We start from the raw sequence: 19,650 nt of genomic DNA on the forward strand, positions 1-19,650 counted from the left end.
ATAGGGTAAGAGGGAGGGTACACCCTCGACGAGTCACCAATCTCCTCATCTGCATCCATGGATGGAGTTCATCCATTCATCATCAGTTACTCAGCTTGCTTCATCCATCCTACGGTGAATTTAGAATCGCCAGTTAACCTAACGTCATGCATGTCTTTGGACTGTGGGAAGAAGCCAATGTACCTTGAAAGAATTACACAAACGGGGAGAAAATTCAAACTCAACATAGAAAGCCCAGCCTGGAGTTGAGCCCCGGACCTTCTTGCTGTGAAATGACCGTGCTAACCACCATCATGTCACCCTCTTTAACGCCATAATATTAAAAATCAAGCCTAAAAGAAAGCATTGATCCTTAAGGCAAAAGCAATCCTTTTAAGCAAAGTCATGAAGAAGTCAAACTATAGTAACTTATTCAGATTATGACTCAGTTGTCCACATATAAGCCTAAAAATCTGGCCTTTAAATAGGAAAAATTAAGAGCATTACATAAAGGAGCAAATAAGGTTTTATAATACATATAAACATATAATTTATGAAACTCCTGCACTGTTCTAAAATACAATGCTGATTCAGTCTATTTGTTCCCCAGAGACTTGCAGCCAGGAGGACTAACGACATCTTACTTACAGAGCTAAGTGTTCTGACTCATTTCTTCTAACTACCTCATGGATTAATGTCTCCACTGACTTAATTACATAATGAGACACAAAAACTGCAAGCCTCAGGTTGGCTTCTGCAGGTTTTAAATGAAAAGGGCAAAGCTGTAGATACCTCCGCTGGCGGCCTGAAAAACCTACGAGCACACGTCGACTCTGCTGGATCAGTTTGTCCTCATCAAAGGTCTTGCTGCGCTAAAATTTGAGTGTGCAAACCTCGCCGTCACCATCTTGAAGTGAAAGATGCTTCAGCGCGACGCTAAGCAGTTTAATCAGATTGGTTAAACCGAGATTAGATCATCACTCGTTTTTTCAACGAGCTTTAAATCAGGAAGAAAGGAAGGACAGACGTGTCTCAAGCTCCAGTCAGAAAACATGTGTTGGATATTTTAAAGGCATGTGCAGTGTAAAAATAGTTTTCTGATGGAAACAATGGGAGGATGGTCCTGTTACTGGATTTGGGGAGCAGAAGGTCAGGGATTCAAGGTGAGAGAGGGACATGACAATTTGACAAAGATAAGAGGTGACTATTAAAAACAGACTTCCTCAAAAAGATGAATCAGAAGTGCCGCACATACACAAACACACTCAGGCTTGAGCTTGGATCTTCTAACCAACAGCGAGAAAGCAGATCATGATTTTTTTGGTAATTACCGGTCTGGCGCTGGAGATTCTTGCAGTTGCAGGTGTAGGTAAGTGGATTATGCAATTTTTTATACTTACGTCCAAAATAAGCAGGTATGTCTACTATAAAAACGTTTTTACTGTGATTAAAAGCAACGTGAAATTTAATGGTCAAGCTGCCAAAAGCATTACTGTAGTTTTTACATAAATCTAAAGAAAAGCTCAGATAAGTGCAGTTTTTGGGTACTATGTGGATTTATACACATTTAATGCTCTGGTGAGTTTTTAAGCAGATTAGCAGTGTTACTGGAAAACCAGGCACAGAGCAATAAACAATGTCGGGCTTTGGCCACACAAGAAGTTGTTAGAGTGATCAGGTCATTCTTGTTTTGTCCACATTAATAAAATATCACTAGCTGTAACCTTTAACAAAAAAAAAAGTGATATGAAAGAGAGTAAGTTTGTGCACTGTTGCTCTTCATCTTCATTTGTACAGACAAGATCAGGTCAGACATGGCTCCATATTCTCCCCAAAGCCTTATTAAGTTATTCATGCCCCATCTGGAAGATTTAATGCTCCCATTAGCATACATCCGCATGAGTCAGCTATGTCCTTTGCCCCTTCTGTGCTGTTGGAGCCGGGCACATTTGGTCAGTCGTACGTCTCTCAGAAATGGCCATTAATGCTGTCAGAAGACTCAGACTGCGGATTGATCTGTCTGCTTTTACTTGAGCAGCGTGGTGACAAGATGTACTGTCCATTAGTTGGCGGAGGCCTATATAGTCACAAAATTAGACAAATAGCACAGTCTGCACTGTACTGTATGTGTTTGCCTTCACGTCTCTGGTGAGCTTCGTTCTGTCAGGTGTCACACACAAAGCACTTCCATGATCTGTCTGCTTATTCAGCCCTGCGAATACTGTCTGTTAAACCCTTCTTTTCCTCTCATTGCCCACTCCCTCATGCTGTCACCTTTTGTTTTATGTCTGCCCCTTAATTACACTGTTAAAAAGGGCATGAAGAAGGGAAATACTATTGATCGTTTTCCTGCACTTTGTTTATTCTCCCTGTTCAGTCGCTCTCTCTTGATTCTGCTGGCAGTAGTGAAAAGAGTCACCACTGACAGAACTCATTGGCTAAAGAGGCCTTTGAGGACAGCTTGTTGGCTTTTAGTCCAATTAAGCTGTTTCCATCTATCTGGCCAATCCAAAGCTTTCATGGTAACAAATGGTCAAGTGGGCAAAGTACCTAATGGTGTTAACTTGAATTCAAATATACAATAGAGCGCGCACCAAAGCCTCTTTCTGAGCCTTTATATGCCAAACTTCTTTCTCAATGATTCATCATTTACAGTTTAAATGATTTATATTAAACACATTTATCTTACTTTTTAAGGATCTAATCATGTGGTGCTTATTTTCTCCCTTCCCACCACCCCGCCTCAGTCTTGGACCCCTGCTCTGCGTACATCAGCTTGAACGAACTGTGGAGGAACACAGACTACCACGTCAACCAGTCATCCGGCGTGCCCCTGTGTGACAGCCACGTCTCCGGTGAATGGTATCGCTTCACAGGCATGGCCGGGGATGCCATGCCCACCTTCTGCATCTCCGAGAATCACTGTGGCACACACGCCCCCATTTGGCTCAATGGCAGCCACCCAAAGCTCCATGAGGGCATCATCACCCTGCCTGTCTGCGCCAGCTTCAGCAACAACTGCTGCCAGTGGAACGCCAGCGTGGATGTGAAGGCCTGTCCTGGAGGATACTTTGTGTACCGCCTGCCAAGGCCGTCAGTCTGCTTCCATGTGTACTGTGGCCGTGAGTGAGCACGTCGGATGTGACATCTGTTGGTTCGTGAGATGCTTTTTTCAGTAGCCTGACTTTGTTGTTTTTGTGTGTTGCAAAGATTTCTACGATATTTGCGATGAGGCCGACTGCACGGGTCCCACGTGTCCGCAGTCTGACTGCCGCTGCGCCCCTGGAAATGTCCTGGGACCAGACGGACAAACATGCCTGGGTGAGACATGCAGAGAGGGAGGAAGTGGAGGAGACAGATAAGTTGTGCAACAGACAGAGATAAGCGAGAGAACACGGAAGACAGATAGGCTGGAAACGTTTCGTGGAAAACAACAAGAAAAATCAACCCAGCTGGATTTGCAGTCGGTTCACCCAACTGTTTTATTTTCTAATTAAGCTGTTCCTATGTTATTCCTCATTTACCCAACGTAATATCCAGTGGCAAGTAGGGTGACGATTGCTGCTCTATGTATTTATATCACCTATAGCACGATCATTTGTACAAGACATTCATTCACAAAGAGATTGGTATACCAAGGTATAAAGTATACAAATATGAATATATTAATATTTAAGTCTTGTCTTGTGTGTTGGTTCACTCATATCCCCAAATCGTTCAACTGGTAATCTTTCTCTTAACTATTTTCACTGTTCATTACTTATTTTTAATGAGCCTATCACAACGTCTTTAGAATATTAATATTAAAATAAAGCTTATTTTATTTTAAGGAGCAGAGCCTGATTTAAAAAAGCAACAGAAGCAATCAAACATTTTAAAATACTGATTTATGGTATACGCTCAAGGTGAGCATCTGCAGGTGTACGTGTGTGTGTTTGTGTGTGGCATACCGGGGCTTAATGATGGTTGACAGGCATGCTAGGGCAGCCTGGCCAGTTTGAAATTTACCATAATCTCATTATTCATCCATCTACCAAATCTGCCAGTCCTCACCTCAGTAATTACGTTCTCATTTCTTCATTTTGGCTCACTCTTTCTTCGCTCTTTTGCACTCTCACTTTTGTTTCACCGCACACTTTTATTTCATCCATCATTATTTCTTTACTGGGCCTCTCAGGATTATAAATGCAGGTTTAAAGTCCTTTAAAGTTGATGTATCATTCCTAAGTGGATGGCCTCAAGGTGATACACTCCACTCTACCCATCTGCTGCTCAGTTATTTAAAACGAAACTCATCTGATATTAATATCTGAACCTGTGTGTGTGTGCTCAGATGTGAACGAATGCGATCAGGGCAACGGTGGCTGTGCAGAGGTATGCGTGAACACCAAAGGCTCTTGGCGCTGTGAGTGCGGACGAGGCCGTGTGCTGGATGAGGATGGACGCACCTGTAGAGGTACAAGCACAGGCGTGCACTTATGTGTATTTGTTGTACAGAGATGAGTAAACTGGACACACACACACACACACACACCTCCAAATACTCTCCTGTTCTCTGTGTTGAAGAGATAGCAGGCTGTCATGTTAACAATGGAGGCTGCAGTCATGGCTGCTCTGCTCTGCTGGACTCCTATCAGTGCCACTGTCCCAGAGGGCTGGAGCTGGGAGAGGACAAGCGCACGTGTCAAGGTGCGTGTGTGAGTGAGAAAAAAAGGTAGATATCAGTGATAGGTAATCAATCGGGCAAAAAAAGAAGCAGCCGTGAAGATAAATGTTTGGATTTATCTCATCTGATTTTTCAGCAGAGATATGAGGTGAGTGCATTTCTTCAGGTTTATTATTACTGTTGTCAGGGACGACCTATAATCATATTTGAAGAGAATAACATGATTGGCCTTTTCTAGAGAGCCTTTTTTGAGAATCAAGAAAAATTGTCTGTTGTCTGTTTGTTTTTTTTTGTTTTTTTGTCATTTATGAAAGAAGACTCCAAAGAAAAAAACATTTTTATTATGGTTTATTGAGCAGATTAAGTTTTTGATTAACAGTTCACTAGATAATAAATCAAGAAAAAAATGTTATTTTAAGTCAGAATGCAAAAACATTCACCTGTAAACATTATTTTATTCTTGATTTATTTCTCAGTGATCAAGCACTAATGTTGTCAAAAGAGTACAAACAAAATCAAGGCTTTTGGATTTAAATCCCTTGAACAACAGTTTGCCAAAACATAAAAGGAATGATGCTGATATTCACAGTGGGGGAGCTGGAGCCAGCAATACTTTGTTTATGGAAATAAGATGTAATTGCCAAAACTGACAATTTGTTTCTTTTCCTTGCGCAACACATAAAAAACAACAGCACGGCATCACATGTTCAGAAATTTCCAGCAAGAAAGTGATAAATCAGTAGAAACTACTTAGAAAAGTTAAGCGGCCACTAGTGGTAGAATGAAGCAGTGTCTTGGGGCGGCTGTGGCTCAGGAGATAGAGCTGGTCGTCTACGTATTGGAAGGTCAGTAGTTCGATGGCTCATCCTGGCTCCTGTAGTTGCTCCTTGTTTTTCTGCTGATAGAACTCGGCAGCTTGCTTTTACTGGTTTCTGTATCATTACTTCTCACCACAGGGCATCATACTGTGTGATGTGGCATATGTTGTTGTATAATGATCACTCAACTGTGAGATCATTTTAAGCAGCTTTTTGTTGTTTTATCCATGTAATAGTTGGCGATTTCTTTTTTATAGTGTTATAAAGAATCTGTGATATCTTTGACTCCCCCCTCTGCAGTTCCTGTCCAGTGTGATTCCAGCTCTATTACAGTATCAGTTCCTAAGGACCTTGTAGGCGGCCTGGAGCTCTTTCTCTCCAACTCATCTTGTCGGGGTGTCTCCAATGGCACACACATCAACCTCAACTTCAGCCTCAAGACATGTGGCACAGTAGTTGAGGTCAGAGGAACTGGGGTGGAATTTTTGATAGAATGTGCCCTGGGTTAAATATGTAAGCCGAAGGCTTTGAAAAATGAGCAGTGCACTTTAATATGGGTTGCTCAAGCTTGTTACTAACTGAAAAACCCATTAATGTAATATAAATGTTCGCTCTCAGGTGACAGCTAATAAGATTGTAGGGACCAACCTGGTGACAGGTCTCCCAAGGAGCAGCCCAGGAAGCAGCGGGGACTTAATAGTCCGCACCGGCAAGTTGGTGCTCCCAGTTACCTGTGAGTTCCCCAGGGAATATCAGGTTTCAGACGGATACCAGGCAAGCCAGCGCAACTCAGCCCTAGAGCTGGAGGGCCACAGTGAGGGGGTCTTCACTTTCTCCTTAGAGCTTTTTAAGGATGCCCAGTTTTCAGAGGCCTACCGCACCCCACCCCAGCTCCGCCTGCATGACTCCCTCTTCTTTGGGGTTGAGCCTAAGGAGAGAGTGGATGGTCTCTCTTCCCTGGTGGAGAGCTGCTTTGCTACACCGGGGCCCAAAGCTGACCAGGCCCTCAAGTACTACCTCATCAGAGATGGGTGAGTGTAGGTTTCATGTTATTTCATTTCATATATAATGTATATATTTATGTGCCTTATTTGTTTCTTCAATTAATCACTGTCTGTTTTGCAGCCCTCTACTGGCCAAAGATATAATGCAATAATCTACTTTAAATTAAAAATTGTCTTTACATTTGCAGGCGACAGATAGACAGATAGATGTCTGAAGAAATAATCAAAACAATCAGTCTGGTGTAAATAGCCACGCAAACAGATTTTACTTTATTTATTTATCAGAAAAGACGTTTCTGCCTTGCTAACAATAGAAGTGCATTGAGTTCCAGTTATTGTAGTAAATGTCATCAGCATGAGATCCCACTGCTGTGTCTTATAAAGGTCTTCTTGGCATCAGGTGCTCAACAGTTATCCAACCGGAAATCACTCTTTCAGCTGAAAAATGTCACTCTGTCTTGTACTCTGACTAGTTCAGAAAAAATACAACACATAGTTTTGGGTAGAAAAATGGAAACAAAATTTTTAAAATGTATGAAACACGCTTTTTTCCAGCGAATGCAGTTTTCCTCTGCAGACACAATAGGTCATCACTAAATCTATATTCATGCTTGCCAACAAATGCGGCAGGCTGTCAGGACCTTGAAGCATCTAATCTCTTAATGAAGTGCCTTGTTAGAAACATTTATGGATCTCTTTTTACTGCATTAAGATGCATGTGTGACTCTAGTTTCTCTCTTTGGCTTCCTACGCAGATGTATTGCTGATGAAACAATGACACAGTACTCGTCAAAGGACCAGCTCTCTAAGCACTACCAGGTCCCCGTCTTCAAGTTCATTGGCAAGGACAACCGAGTGAGTAAAAGGAGCATGCTGGGAGCCAGCTGGCGAATGTGTGTGGACTTATGCCTGCATAGCTCTATACTGCAAAGACTGTATTAATAGACCATGTGAATTAGAAGAATCCTTTACACTGTGAAGGCAGTCTCAAAATATCAAAACAAGCTTGCTTCCTCTGTTTACAGCAAGTGTTCCTGCACTGCCAGGTGCTAGTGTGCCGGGCAGGAGACTCCCGCTGTGCTCAGCGCTGTCGGGGACGCGTCCGACGGGAGGTTCAGACGGATGAACCTCAGGAGCAGCACGCATTGAGCGCAGGCCCCATCATTATCCTGCCTTAATCATGGCAATTATACAATGCTATCAACACAAACATCAACAAAAAAGCCATGAAATTAAACAATCAGCACAGTTGCATTTAAACTGAAGTGAACACTTTATGGTTTTTCTCACTTTCTGTCATTCGTACACTATTTGAGTGGTGCTTTTCCAGATTAAACATGCGTAGAGTTTGAGATAATAAAGTCAGCGTGTCAGTGTTTGTGCACGTAATCCTTATGAGCCAAAAGCTCAGATCTTAGACTGTGCTGAACATTCAGTTTCAGACTTGTTTTGTACTCTTGTAATTTGTAAGATGTCAAAGAAAGGGATACCCAGCTCTGGCTATAAGAAAACCTCACCCACCTTCTACACCCACCTTTTTTTTTTTTTTTTGAGAAGAAGCCAAGCAGAAAAAAGATGGTTTAAAGAAAGAGGAGTTAAAACAGCTTGAACTGACAATTGGCACCAAGGCCAGTTGTAAGATGAATAAGGATAATTTTGAGCAGCTTTAGTAGAGTCCAAAAATAAAAATATAGAGATGGACATAAGCATGATGGAACCCCTTTAAAAAGGAATCGTCCAGTTCAGTTGATCTGGTAATCCGGAGAGTAAATAAATGTAGACATAGACACAAAGAAGCCAAGCGCACTGTATATATGTGTATACAGTATATCCTCCTTCTGCTGTTATTTATATTGTTGGAGATAACTTTTATTCTCATTAACACATCATAACAAGTTTGCGTCTGTTGGACTTGCAGCACATTAAAGTGAATGACATTTCGATTAAAAAGCGAGAAAGGCGCCACACATCACTCATAACAGCTACAACATGAGAGATGATTTTCTGGGTCACACTTTCAGGCATTTCCCAGGCTTGATTACAGCTTAGAGACTTAGTGGATTTATGGAAGTGGTTTATTTCTCACCCCATCTCCAACTTAAAAAACCCCCCCACCCCATCTAAAACATCTATAAGATGCGTTCTGACTCATTTGCTTGGTGTAATCGATGAGGAGCACGCCACACATCACAGTGTGCTGGGAAAGAAATATCAGAACCCCGCGTCTGGAAATTATGCATAAGCTTCATCACTCCGACAATTAATCTGGAGTTAATCGTGTCAGTTTAGCTGCAATTAGTCTTTAATGTATTCATAAACATAACAAATAACTGGCAAATAACTTACATCAAGCATTAACATAGTAGGCATTAGATTTACATGACACTGACTTAAGGTTTGAGCAGCTTGACAAATTTAAGATAGCAGCACACAAGGAGCCTTGAGCACCACAGTAATTATCTGGTGTCTTTCTGTCTAGAGGAAATTAATCCGGTGACAGTATCCTTTCTATCTTCCCGTCACACACTTTGTTTGGAGTCATCAAGTAATTTATGGTAATGGAGTCATAGAGTCAATTGGCCTAAAATGAGGAGCATGGCGAGTGAATATGCACGAACAATTGTGAATAAATCCAAAGAAATTGTTCACTTAAATTCCTCTTTTATGTCTTTTTCAATCTCTGGCCTCTGAATCTTGAGAGGGCTCTTGTGAGGCATCTCGTCTATGAAGGAAAAAAAAAAGAAGCCTATAAATGCACGCTATGCGTGTGAAAATATGACTCTGTTAGTTGTCTTCAAAAGCACACAGATGATGTCCATAGTGTTCTGTGTCACAGTTCATCCCTCTCCTCTCCCTCGCAGACACACGCTGCCCTCTGGCTGTTCATGTAAGGTCTGCAACCAAGAGTCCAAACTGTGTTGTAGAGAGCGTCTGCCATCGATTCACAGGCTAGGAGAAAAAAATATGAGAGAGGAGGGACGCTGATTAATTTATTTTTTCTTCTTTGACAACTTGTGGCTATGCACAGGCAGGAAGAGGGGAAAGTTAAATATCTCACCTTGCACTTTCGAAACAAACCCCAGACTCTTCTTAAGGTCAGAGCAGATGCCATGCAGGCACGAGCGAAACCTGGAGTCACAGTCGTACTTGCTCGTACTGCAGTTTTCGTAGCACATGTCAAGCTGGTTGCAGCACTTTGTCATAGCAGGGATCCCCAGGTCAAGCTGTCAGAGATAGATTGTGTCAGCACAGTCTGCTCAAACCGAACATGTGGCTTTTACAGCCATTAAGGTTGTTAATGATATTGCTTTGAAAGCTGTTGGTGCTATGAACAGGCAACCTACAGCAGCATTCACCTGGAATCCCACCAGAGAGGTGCTGCAGCCGTTGGGCTCTGAGAGCTGGAAGCCAGGACGAGGTTGAGGAAGTTCTCCTGAGAAAACATGGAAGCTTCATTTAGGTCTTGAACTTGACTGCGTTAGCAAACAAATTTCATGAGTTGCTCCTGTTCATCCTCAGGTGTGTATCATTTCACAGATAAGATATACCTTCTGTTTGAGAACATGTATATGGATGATTGAGACGAGGGAAAGCTAAACTCCCACTGATAAACAGATGCATTCAGGTTTCGGTATAAGAAGCCTGAGGCCCAGGCATGTTATCTTGGATCAATAAAGAAGTACTTTAGCCCTGATCGTCGGTCCTGAGGCTCAGAGAGAGAAACTCTTGTCTAAATTAGAGGCATTTTCACTATGTCCTTCGCTACAAGTGAAAAACCTGGGTGTTATTTTTGACTCTGAGCTTGGTTTTATCCCACATATTAAACATGTGACCAAAATTGGATTTTATCATCTAAAAAATATAGCCAGAGTCCGCCCTATTCTCTCTCAGGCCAACACAGAGATGCTGATGCATGCTTTTATTACCAGTCGTATTGATTACTGTAATGCCCTGCTCTCTGGTCTTCCTAAGAAGAATATTTCAACTTTACAACTTTTACAAAACTCTGCAGCTCGTGTGCTGACGAAGACCAGAGGGCGGGCCCACATTACACCGGTTTTAGAATCGCTGCATTGGCTCCCCGTGTGTTTCAGGATCGATTTTAAAGTTCTTTTATTGGTTTTTAAATGTCTTAATGGTCTTGGGCCTTCTTATCTCTCAGATCTGCTTTTACCATATGAACCCTCGCGGACCCTGAGGTCCTCTGGTACTGGCCTTTTGATTGTCCCTAAAGTCAGGACACATACTCACGGAGAGGCAGCGTTTCAGTGGTATGGTCCTCGTCTGTGGAACAGCCTGCCGGAGGAGCTCAGGGCCGCAGAGAACGTACATGTTTTTAAGAACAGGCTCAAGACCCACCTTTTTAATTTAGCTTTTACTTAACGTTTATTTATTTTATGCTTATTTATTCTATCCTGTTATTTTATTATTAATTCAGGCTTTACCTAATATTTATTGATTTTATTCTTATCCATTTTTTAATCTTCTTACTCTATTTATATTTATATTTATATTGTAACCCGTTCTTATTTATTTTATCATTTTACCCTGTATATAGCCTATTGTGGCATATCTCCAGTGTTTCCTCGGAGGGGGCTCTCTGCACCGGGGCTGTGATTGACCGTGGCTGCTGGGTCTCTGGGGGTCCTCTCAGCCTGGCTGGGGGGCTCCTTTGCCTCCCTCCTGCTGTGTGCCTGGAGGCTGCGGTCTGTGACCGGCTCTTGGTGCAGACGGCTCCCTGTTATAGTGTTTCCTCACTTGGCTCATGTGAACCCAGCCCAATTTTTACTCTACATTAAGTGTGCGTGTGGGTGGGCGGGGGGGGGGGAAGATATGTATGTATTCACATCATTTATGTTAATGAGAGTGTGGGGAGTGAGTTGGAGGGTGGAGTGGGCTGCTTTTAACTATGTAAAGCACTTTGTGCTACATTTTTTGTATGAAAAGTGCTTTATAAATAAAGATTGATTGATTGATTGATTGATTGATTGATTGATTGATTGATTGATTGATTGATTGATTGATTGATTGATTGATTGATTGATTGATAGCAGTGGAATCGGATCTAAAAGTTCATTTGAAAATCTGCTGAGGGTCAGAAACATTTTTTGGGGGGAAGCTAAAAACAACAATGTGTAAAAACTCTTCTCAAAATCCCTTAAAGACCGGTGAACTTGAACAGAGAATTTTAAGATGGATTCTTACCATATCTTCTGCAGCGGTACTCACAAACACCATTGTGTCCACCGACCAGTTCCACCAGGGAGTCGAAGTATCCGTGCGCAGTCTGGAAATTATTTCTAATAGAGTTGAGGCCCCAGCTGCTGTCTTCTTGTTCCTGTGCTGTTTTCTGGGACTTGTTTGTCTGAACTGGTCTGATCTCATTCGCCTCTTCCCCAGAAGAAGGTTGTTCCAGGCTCTTAGCTTCTTTAGTAAAAGCTTTCAGAGCAGGGCTGTCTCCAGGAGGCCCATCACTGCCTGGCACTGATTCTTTGACTGTAGCACCTTCTGCTACCACCTGGACATCTTCTTCATGTTTGTCACCTGATTGGCTACCCTTCACACCTATTTCACGCAGCGGTTTGTCACCAAAAACGCTGTTACCTGCGTTTGCCTCAGCTGAAGATGAATCACCTACTTCAACAGCAGTGACACCTTCTTTGGCTACGTCAACAGAGGCATCTTCGGCAGCGACAACTGACTCAGCAGCAGGGCCTCCGTCCTCCTTTGCGTCAGTCTGGTAGTAGCCTAAAGTGGCACACGTCCCTGTGGACAGGCAGAGGAGGAGCAGGACAACAGTCCGAAGCAGCATGGTGTCGAAGTGGCAACAATCCAAGCAGAAGTGAGCCGTCAGTAACAGGATGGGAAGAGCTTAGACTGTGAGGGACAAAAATACACTTTGCCCCGACTGACTCTGTCATCCAGAGCGAAGACTTTGACCTCTGATTAGATTCCGGCAGACAGCAAAGCATTCCCTCATGTCAGGGGCAAAGGTCACCCTCTATCAATCCAAAGAAAAGCTTCAATGATTACACTAATTCTCTGTGATTATTTATCAAATGAGTACTGTCATCAAGGCTTTCTGCACACAGTTATAATTGGATTTCTTTTTCTTTTTTGCTAAGTCATGTGGAATTGAACCTAGAGGAAAATCTCTTTAGGATTCCCGTTAACGCAACATATTTAATACCCCGTTAAAGGAAATACAGCATTAAATAGAAATCCTATCCATGCTGACATTTCTCAAGACATTACAAACCCCTAGACTATCTTCACTGTTTTTGATAAAGGTTACACACAGACACTTCAGCCCTGAATAAGAACAGAGGCAAACTACTGTTAATGTGACATAAGAGAGTGGAAGCATAACAGCATGAACGTTTATGTTATGTTATGATTTCAAGAGTAAAAAAGTTCCGCGGCTCAGCTGGAACATCACTATGTGAAGAATACTAAGCAAATCTTTTCAGTTACACAGTAAAAGCAATATGGGAATTTTGCTTTAGTGCAGGCGTCTTAATTTCCTGCTGACACAATTTTCTCAAAAGTCTCTGCTGCCCTCTAGTGTTTGAAGAGTAGGTTGCTCCCAGTTATTCCATTACTTTATGTTTATATTTTAGATGGATGCTACACTGCTAGTTTATTTATGCAACGCATGACTAACTCTTATACACTCACATAGCATTATATATACAGTATACGTGTTATGTTATTGTATCTTATTTAACACTTAAGCTTTAAAAATTACTGCTAGACTAAAGCATCAGTAAATATAACAAAACAATACTCATAAGGAGGATTTTAAATATCACTGTGTTAATATTTTTGTGCTTTTTCTTAGAATGCAGGATTGGAGTGAAGCATTTTAAAATGGTGTCATTGTTTGCTTTCCGATACTAGTAGTTTGTTTACCCACAGTAGCATTTGCAGCACGCTACAGCTGGGAACAAATATTTTCTAACTAATAACGCTGCATTGTTTTGTTGTCGACAGTTCCCAGATGTGATCTGATTAACATCTCTGATTATGAGTCAGCTATATCGACAGCATGGTGCATGATGAGGGTGAGTGTAGTTGAACTAAGTCTGTTAAAGAACAAAAAAAAAATCTGCATTTTGCTTGAGTCAGAGCTCAGGCCTTAACAGAATACAGGTAGAATGAAATGACCACAAGGTGAAGGTTACTGCCAAAAACGAGGTTCAACTATTAACCAAATCTGAGAGTTCACTTAATTTTGTCACACAGCACAGTGAATGTATTATAGGTCTATTCAATAACACAATAACACACGAAAGATTTGTTTCTAAGTTATTAACTTTAGCGCGCTATGATTTTCCATACTTGAAACTGGGGCGACCAGATGATTTTTTAACAAGTTCATGCACACAAACACTTCTGCCACCGCCTTATGGCGACTGGTGACGCCATTCACTCTGCTTGTAGATCTTGGTGTATTTCATCCCACAAAATCCTGTGGTAAAACACAGCATAGCAAGAAGAAGTAAGTAAAAATGGTCACAAACTAATCAAGTGCCACATATTCACTGTTCCACATACCGTCTTATGGCCTTGCTTGCTTTCTCCTTGTTCAGCACTGCGCTGATGTTGTTTTCAAGATCCTTAAAAGACAGCACATCTGACTCTCACATAGTAAACATACATTTGAAATATCTAATACCTGCAATTAAAAAACAAACAAACAGACAAACAAAAAACATGCTAAAAAAGACCCCCCTCTCATACCTTGCTAATGACCCTTAGATGCTCATTTGAGGCTATCAGCTTCAATATTTCAGTCTGGAAACAAAAAGGCAAAAAGCACATTTCTTGCTAAACTCTTAACTTTGCTCAGTGTGATTTACAAGTTGAGCTATGCCTTTATAAGCCAGTGTGAAATGAGGCCAAATGTAGCACCTGTTGGTCTCTGATATGTCCTTTAGTAGCTGTGGTTGTAACAGTGGACACCAACTTCTCTTCTAGCTCTTCCTCCAGCTGTTTGATTTCCTTCCAAACATTCATTACTTGAAGCCTCTTGAACTGGATGCTGTCAGAATAGCCAGAGACACTCACAGTATCCTGCAGCCCTGACCGACATGTATCTGTTCAAACACAGATGAGGTGAACATGAATGCAATGCATAGAGAACTGATAAGAATTGATGCGTACTCATCATGGGCATGAATGCCATGGTAACTTTGGGCTTAATTTCTTTGAATTGTTGTTTACAGATGGGAGATGCTTTACAATTCCACCAGGGTGGCGTGATTGTAAAGCATACATCTTTAATGACTTAAAAAAACAAGAATTTGGTGCAGAAGTTTGGATTTTCTCTAATCTACACAGGGTCAAAAGCACACATACAGACTCAAAAATATACAAACATTCACTTAAATCTTTTAATATGTGGTGCTAAAAGTTCTACAATGTCTTTTAACTTGACATGGTCCATTAACTTCTTGCTAGTGATGATTGACTACAACTGGTAATTTCTCTTTGCCAGCATAGAAAAAATCCTTTGACAGTAGTCAATGGATTGACCAACACTGAGAAGAATGAGAAAAAGCACAAGTAATGCAGATGTGGCACCATGTTGTCAAGGTCTGGAAGAAGAGCCAAACTGTCACCCTCAGATGGGAAGAAATTAGGATGTTCAGAGACAACCAAACAACTGCCAAGACTAAAGCTTGTCATACGCTGGGAAATGCTGGAATAGCGTCATTACTATGGACTAAGAGGGTGCTCAACAAGAAAGAAGCCTTTGCACCAAAATGAAGTTCTTCAGGCTTGACTAAAATGTGCAGCGGTCTACATGAACAAGTCAAAAATCTTCTGGAGAAAAGTTTTATGGTCAGAGAAGGCAAAGATTGAGCTATTTGGCCATGGTGACAAGAGGTATGTTCGGAGGAGTAAAGGAGGCTTTCAAAGCTAAAAACACGTATCAGCTGCCAAGCATGGTGGCGGTAGGATCTGGCTCTGGGGCTGATTTACTGCCAGGGGTACTGACACATTAAACAAAGTGGAAGGAATCCAAATTCTTCAACTTCACCTCAAATCAACAGCTAGATGACTGAAACTTGGAGACAACTGGGTGTTCCAACAGGACAATGATCTCAAAGACACATAAAAACTGGTTTTGGAGTGGATAAAGCAGGTTAACATTAAAACATTCTGGAACGGCATTCCCAAAACGCTGACCTCAACCTAATTAAAATTATGGTCTAAAAGCTTCATTCATTAAAAGGTCTGAATTACTATGACATTCATAACGATAGTGATCCTAACTGCATATGAAGACATCCCTGCTGGGATTAGAAAGTGACCACTGACACTACAACGTTGTTTGTTATGACTGTTGGCACCAAAAAGTGATTATTTGTTCACTCTTAAAGACCGCAGATATATCTAAAACTTAGCATGCTGTATAGAAAATTAACTGTTTACTAACAATAAGGTACAAAAAATATGTTAAGGTCTTAAGACTTACTTTTCTTGTAACTGTCCTTCGGGTGCATGGCAGCTGAAATGTTCTGTAACTCATTTTGGACCCTGAGGTTTGAAAGGACAAACACACTTCAACTAAAGAGAATGTACATAAGTACAAGCCTGCTGTTGATACTTTGTTTTGTGGTACCGTTTCTTCTCCTCTAGAGCTCTTCTAGCCTCATGCTCCAGCCTGCAAACCTCCTTTTCAGCATCGTCCAACTTGGTTTCGCTTACTTTGAGTGAAGTATTCGGTGACTGAAGCAAGAACAAAACATTAGGACCTAAATTATTTTCCAAAAAAGCAAAAGATGCTTGAGATTAATGCTGCTAGTAGCTAGTAGCTGCTGTTATTGTGTATATATTTATTTATATTTAGATTTCTTCATACATTCTTATATAGTTCTATATTGTGTATTTTGTTGTACAGTTATTTTATTTTCAACTTTAATTTATATATTTTATCTTATTCCTTCCCAGTTAAATTTACCCTTCATTCTAATTTGTGTTGTACAGTTATTTCATTTTTAACCTTAATTTATATTTTATTCCTTCTTAGTTAAATTTACCCTTTTTAATTTTTCATATTTATTTCCTATCTTATTCATAGTCTTTTCCTTTTTTGTTTTCTTTAGGTCACGAGCAGTTGTCCAAGCATTTCACTACATATCGTACTGTGTATGACTGTGTACGTGACAAATAAAATTTGAATTTGAATTTGGCTACTGCTGAAGAACTAAAGGTTTTATCCTTCTCTGTGGGAAGTTTAAATATTTACTGTTTAAACCTTGTTTAGAAATACGTGTAGGCTTTTTTTTTAAAGAAACATTAACTGTAGACAAGGGACTGAAAATACCCACAAAATCAAATAACGAACTCTGTGACAAGCGGCATCTTTGACTCTTTGTACTGTGAGGAAATCTACGAATATCAGCACTGTTGTTTTCCTTTTTTATGTAAAACAATTTCCATTCTTTAAAGGCAAAATGAGCATGAGAATATATTGTATAGGAACACTATGAATGAATGTCTTTGACACAAAAATGTCTGAATATCACAGTCATTTCTCAGGTTATATCTTCAGTATGTGTGTCTTTGGGCAGTGTTCCTTACCAGGCTGCGTGGTGAGGACTGCAAACTCATCAGGTGGTTGATGTATAAATCATATTCTGTCTGGAAGAGAAAAGAAAGCTTTATTACAGACTGAGAATTATGTTGATTTAAAAAAATGTCCTTGTAGAAAATCCTTCAGAAAAAGATTTTAGAAATTGTATGCACTGCAGCTTACTACCATGTTTAATAATAACAAAAAAAGGATTTCAGCTGCATGAAAAGTAAAATTGTGCACTTTGCAAACTGCAGCATGGGAAGTCTTTTTACTGACAGTCTAAGCAAAACTATCATGTGCAAAAGAAACTTGAGGCATTCGTTATGAATGAGCAGTAATGGAACCATCGCCCTCTGATGACCTCCTCTCTGATGCATCGCGACCAGGTTCCAGTGGCTGCTCTACTTGTACTTGCTACTCCAGGGACTCACTCTCTCTTGGCTCTAATACATCTGTCGGTACATGCTAAAAATGAGCTGGTGGGTACAGAGGAAATGGAAAAACCTTAATTTCCCTCAGGATGCGTCCAAACACTGGCGAGTCTTCACATACATCATCAAAGACGTCACTGAACACCGCAAGGCGGTCTCTGCTGGGCCAGCTCTGCGCAGACAACTTAATCAACCCCTGCGCACAAGACCACACACACAATATTAGCAGGTTAAAAGTGTGTTAGAGTGTATGCATGTTGAAGTCTGTGCATGTCTTTACCCTGTGTTCAGAGAGCACTTTAGGTTTACTATATCATGCAAAATGCAAAAAAAGAAAGAAAAAAGCAATTACAGACAGTTTATTGATGTCATGGTTTGTGTCACAATCCTCACCTCTTGCAGTTTCCTTGCATGCATTTCAGCAACATTTTTTACAGCCCAGAGGTCCGGTTTGGCCATGACTTGCCAGCCAAAGCATTTTTTCTTCTCTTGCTGGTTTTGGTTGTTCAGGCTGTCCTGGTCAGAACGGCTCAATGTGAAATGATGATTTACCCCCAGATCAGATGGAGATTTAGTTTTTTTCTGAGAACAAGCTTTCTGCTGGACAGGCAAAGTCCTTGAGGGACGGTAAACTATATGAGATAGACTTATATGTTCTCTTCTTTCAGGATGTGATGTATGATCTTGTGTGTACCCCAAGACTCTAGGCTCTACTAAAGCTGTGCCAGAAGTGAGCTCAGGGGGGAACTCTTTCATTTCATTCTTTTTTGCCTTTGTCTGTATCTGCTGGAGAGATAGTGGGTTTCGACTTTCTTCTTGGCTCTGAGACATCCTCCAAAAAACCGACTTTGTCTCCTCTTGAGGCTGACTCTGGTTCAGGCTGCGAGGCCCCAGATGACCCGAGGAGTAGGCCAGGATATCAGCCTTCTGCCCGGCTTCAGCCGCCAGCAGCAGTCTGTGGATATCACTCCCATAGCGCCCAGGCTTTGGCTTCACACTGCTGGACATGGCTGTGAAGGCCAACTTATTGTTGTATAGTTGTTTTAAAGACATACGAGTAATAATATCTAATTATCTCAAGAGGTGTACAATTTCTTAAAATATTAAAAACATTCGTTATTCTTTCTGGTGAATAGAAATGCACCCTAAAAAGGAATTTTTCTCTCAAACGAAATCAAAATGACTTAAATTTTATGGTAAATCCAGACACTGCACAAATAATTCAAAGAGAGTTTACGCTTATAGCAAAACTACTAGTGCCTCACATTCACGTGATTAATTTATTTACTAAAGATCGTGCTGCAGGATAACAGAATGAAATAAACTCTCATTAATGACCTCACCTGTTAGCTAACTGTAATTTGGACAGGCTCAGGACAGAAAACAAACTTTCTTCATGGCCGCAGCAGTCTGTGCTTCACTCGGTTGCCAAGGTGATCGAAGTGCGTAATGTTTGTGCTGCGTTCAGTGTCCCGATAATAATCGTACCCGTGAGCTTTCAGGCGCTAGTCCTCACCTGGACCTGACGAAGAAAACAGCTGGAGTGAGATTGTAGAGTACTCTATGCGTTAAGTAAGTTTGTGTTCATAGATATCTAAACATTAACGCAATTATGGGATCAGCTTACTTATATTCAAAGAAGGAAACTATTAAAAACATTTACATCTATAAAAAAAATTGTTTCATTATTTGATAAGAACTCCAGTGCTCTTCAATAAATACTACATATGTTCCTGCACAGAACGAAAAATTAATACAAATCTTTGTGAAATGGGGAAATGTTGTTACTTGTAAAAACTTTATTCAAACTCTTCACTTCATCTTCACCTGGTTCTTTGTAATAAGTGGGTTATTATGTGCATTAAACACAGGGTCCTGAGGGAGTAGGAGAAAAACAGTGAAACATGGACTCAGGGTTCAAGTCACCAGAATACACAGATGGCAAAATTGAACATGAATAAAAAACTGTAATGTATTTTATTGTACATTAATATGGTTGTGTTGCAACAACGTTTTGCATTCATTTGCATTCTTATTTTGTCCACTACCTCAACATGTAAAATGTTATCATTAGAGGTTTATTTAATGACTATTCACATATGAAATGCCACAGTCCATCTCTAGTCTGAGCAATGACTTAATTTAAGTAATTTAAGTTCCCTTA

At 40.8% G+C, this 19,650-nt stretch overlaps 3 protein-coding genes across 6 annotated transcripts; 1 reads left to right on the plus strand and 2 right to left on the minus strand.

Annotated features, from left to right (window-relative positions):
- Positions 1-1,190: 1,190 nt before the first annotated feature.
- On the plus strand, positions 1,191-7,828 carry oit3 (oncoprotein induced transcript 3). Its single transcript, XM_026189939.2, has 9 exons — positions 1,191-1,348; positions 2,727-3,101; positions 3,190-3,300; positions 4,313-4,435; positions 4,546-4,668; positions 5,764-5,924; positions 6,082-6,494; positions 7,223-7,322; positions 7,493-7,828. Exons 1-9 carry the CDS (start codon positions 1,291-1,293, stop codon positions 7,643-7,645), a joined length of 1,617 nt encoding a protein of 538 aa, XP_026045724.2. The 5' UTR covers positions 1,191-1,290; the 3' UTR covers positions 7,646-7,828.
- Positions 7,829-8,751: 923 nt separating this feature from the next.
- Positions 8,752-12,406, minus strand: pla2g12b (phospholipase A2, group XIIB). 2 transcript variants are annotated; one of them, XM_026189948.2, is made up of 4 exons: positions 11,673-12,406; positions 9,824-9,900; positions 9,526-9,691; positions 8,752-9,416 (listed from the first exon to the last, which is right to left on the minus strand). In XM_026189948.2, exons 1-4 carry the CDS (start codon positions 12,277-12,279, stop codon positions 9,298-9,300), a joined length of 969 nt encoding a protein of 322 aa, XP_026045733.2. In that variant the 5' UTR covers positions 12,280-12,406; the 3' UTR covers positions 8,752-9,297. The 2 variants fall into 2 exon arrangements, with proteins under 2 accessions (XP_026045733.2, XP_026045732.2); XM_026189947.2 differs by having other exon boundaries at positions 9,812-9,900; positions 11,673-12,389.
- Positions 12,339-18,925, minus strand: LOC113034845 (uncharacterized protein C6orf118). 3 transcript variants are annotated; one of them, XR_003274244.2, is made up of 11 exons: positions 18,830-18,924; positions 17,880-18,496; positions 17,560-17,682; positions 17,061-17,120; positions 16,099-16,205; positions 15,952-16,013; positions 14,382-14,566; positions 14,211-14,264; positions 14,025-14,086; positions 13,809-13,938; positions 12,339-12,468 (listed from the first exon to the last, which is right to left on the minus strand). XR_003274244.2 is itself a non-coding variant. In XM_026189941.2 (10 exons), the coding sequence occupies exons 2-10, from the start codon at positions 18,492-18,494 to the stop codon at positions 13,896-13,898; spliced, it is 1,311 nt and encodes a 436-aa protein (XP_026045726.2). In that variant the 5' UTR covers positions 18,495-18,509; positions 18,830-18,925; the 3' UTR covers positions 13,648-13,895. The 3 variants fall into 3 exon arrangements, 2 of the variants coding, with proteins under 2 accessions (XP_026045726.2, XP_026045725.2); XM_026189941.2 differs by lacking the exon at positions 12,339-12,468 and having other exon boundaries at positions 13,648-13,938; positions 17,880-18,509; positions 18,830-18,925; XM_026189940.2 differs by lacking the exon at positions 12,339-12,468 and having other exon boundaries at positions 13,648-13,938.
- Between the last annotated feature and the right edge of the window lie 725 nt (positions 18,926-19,650).

Source organism: Astatotilapia calliptera, chromosome 13 (genome assembly GCF_964374335.1).
Source record: "Astatotilapia calliptera chromosome 13, fAstCal68.1, whole genome shotgun sequence".
Lineage (NCBI taxonomy): Eukaryota > Metazoa > Chordata > Actinopteri > Cichliformes > Cichlidae > Astatotilapia > Astatotilapia calliptera.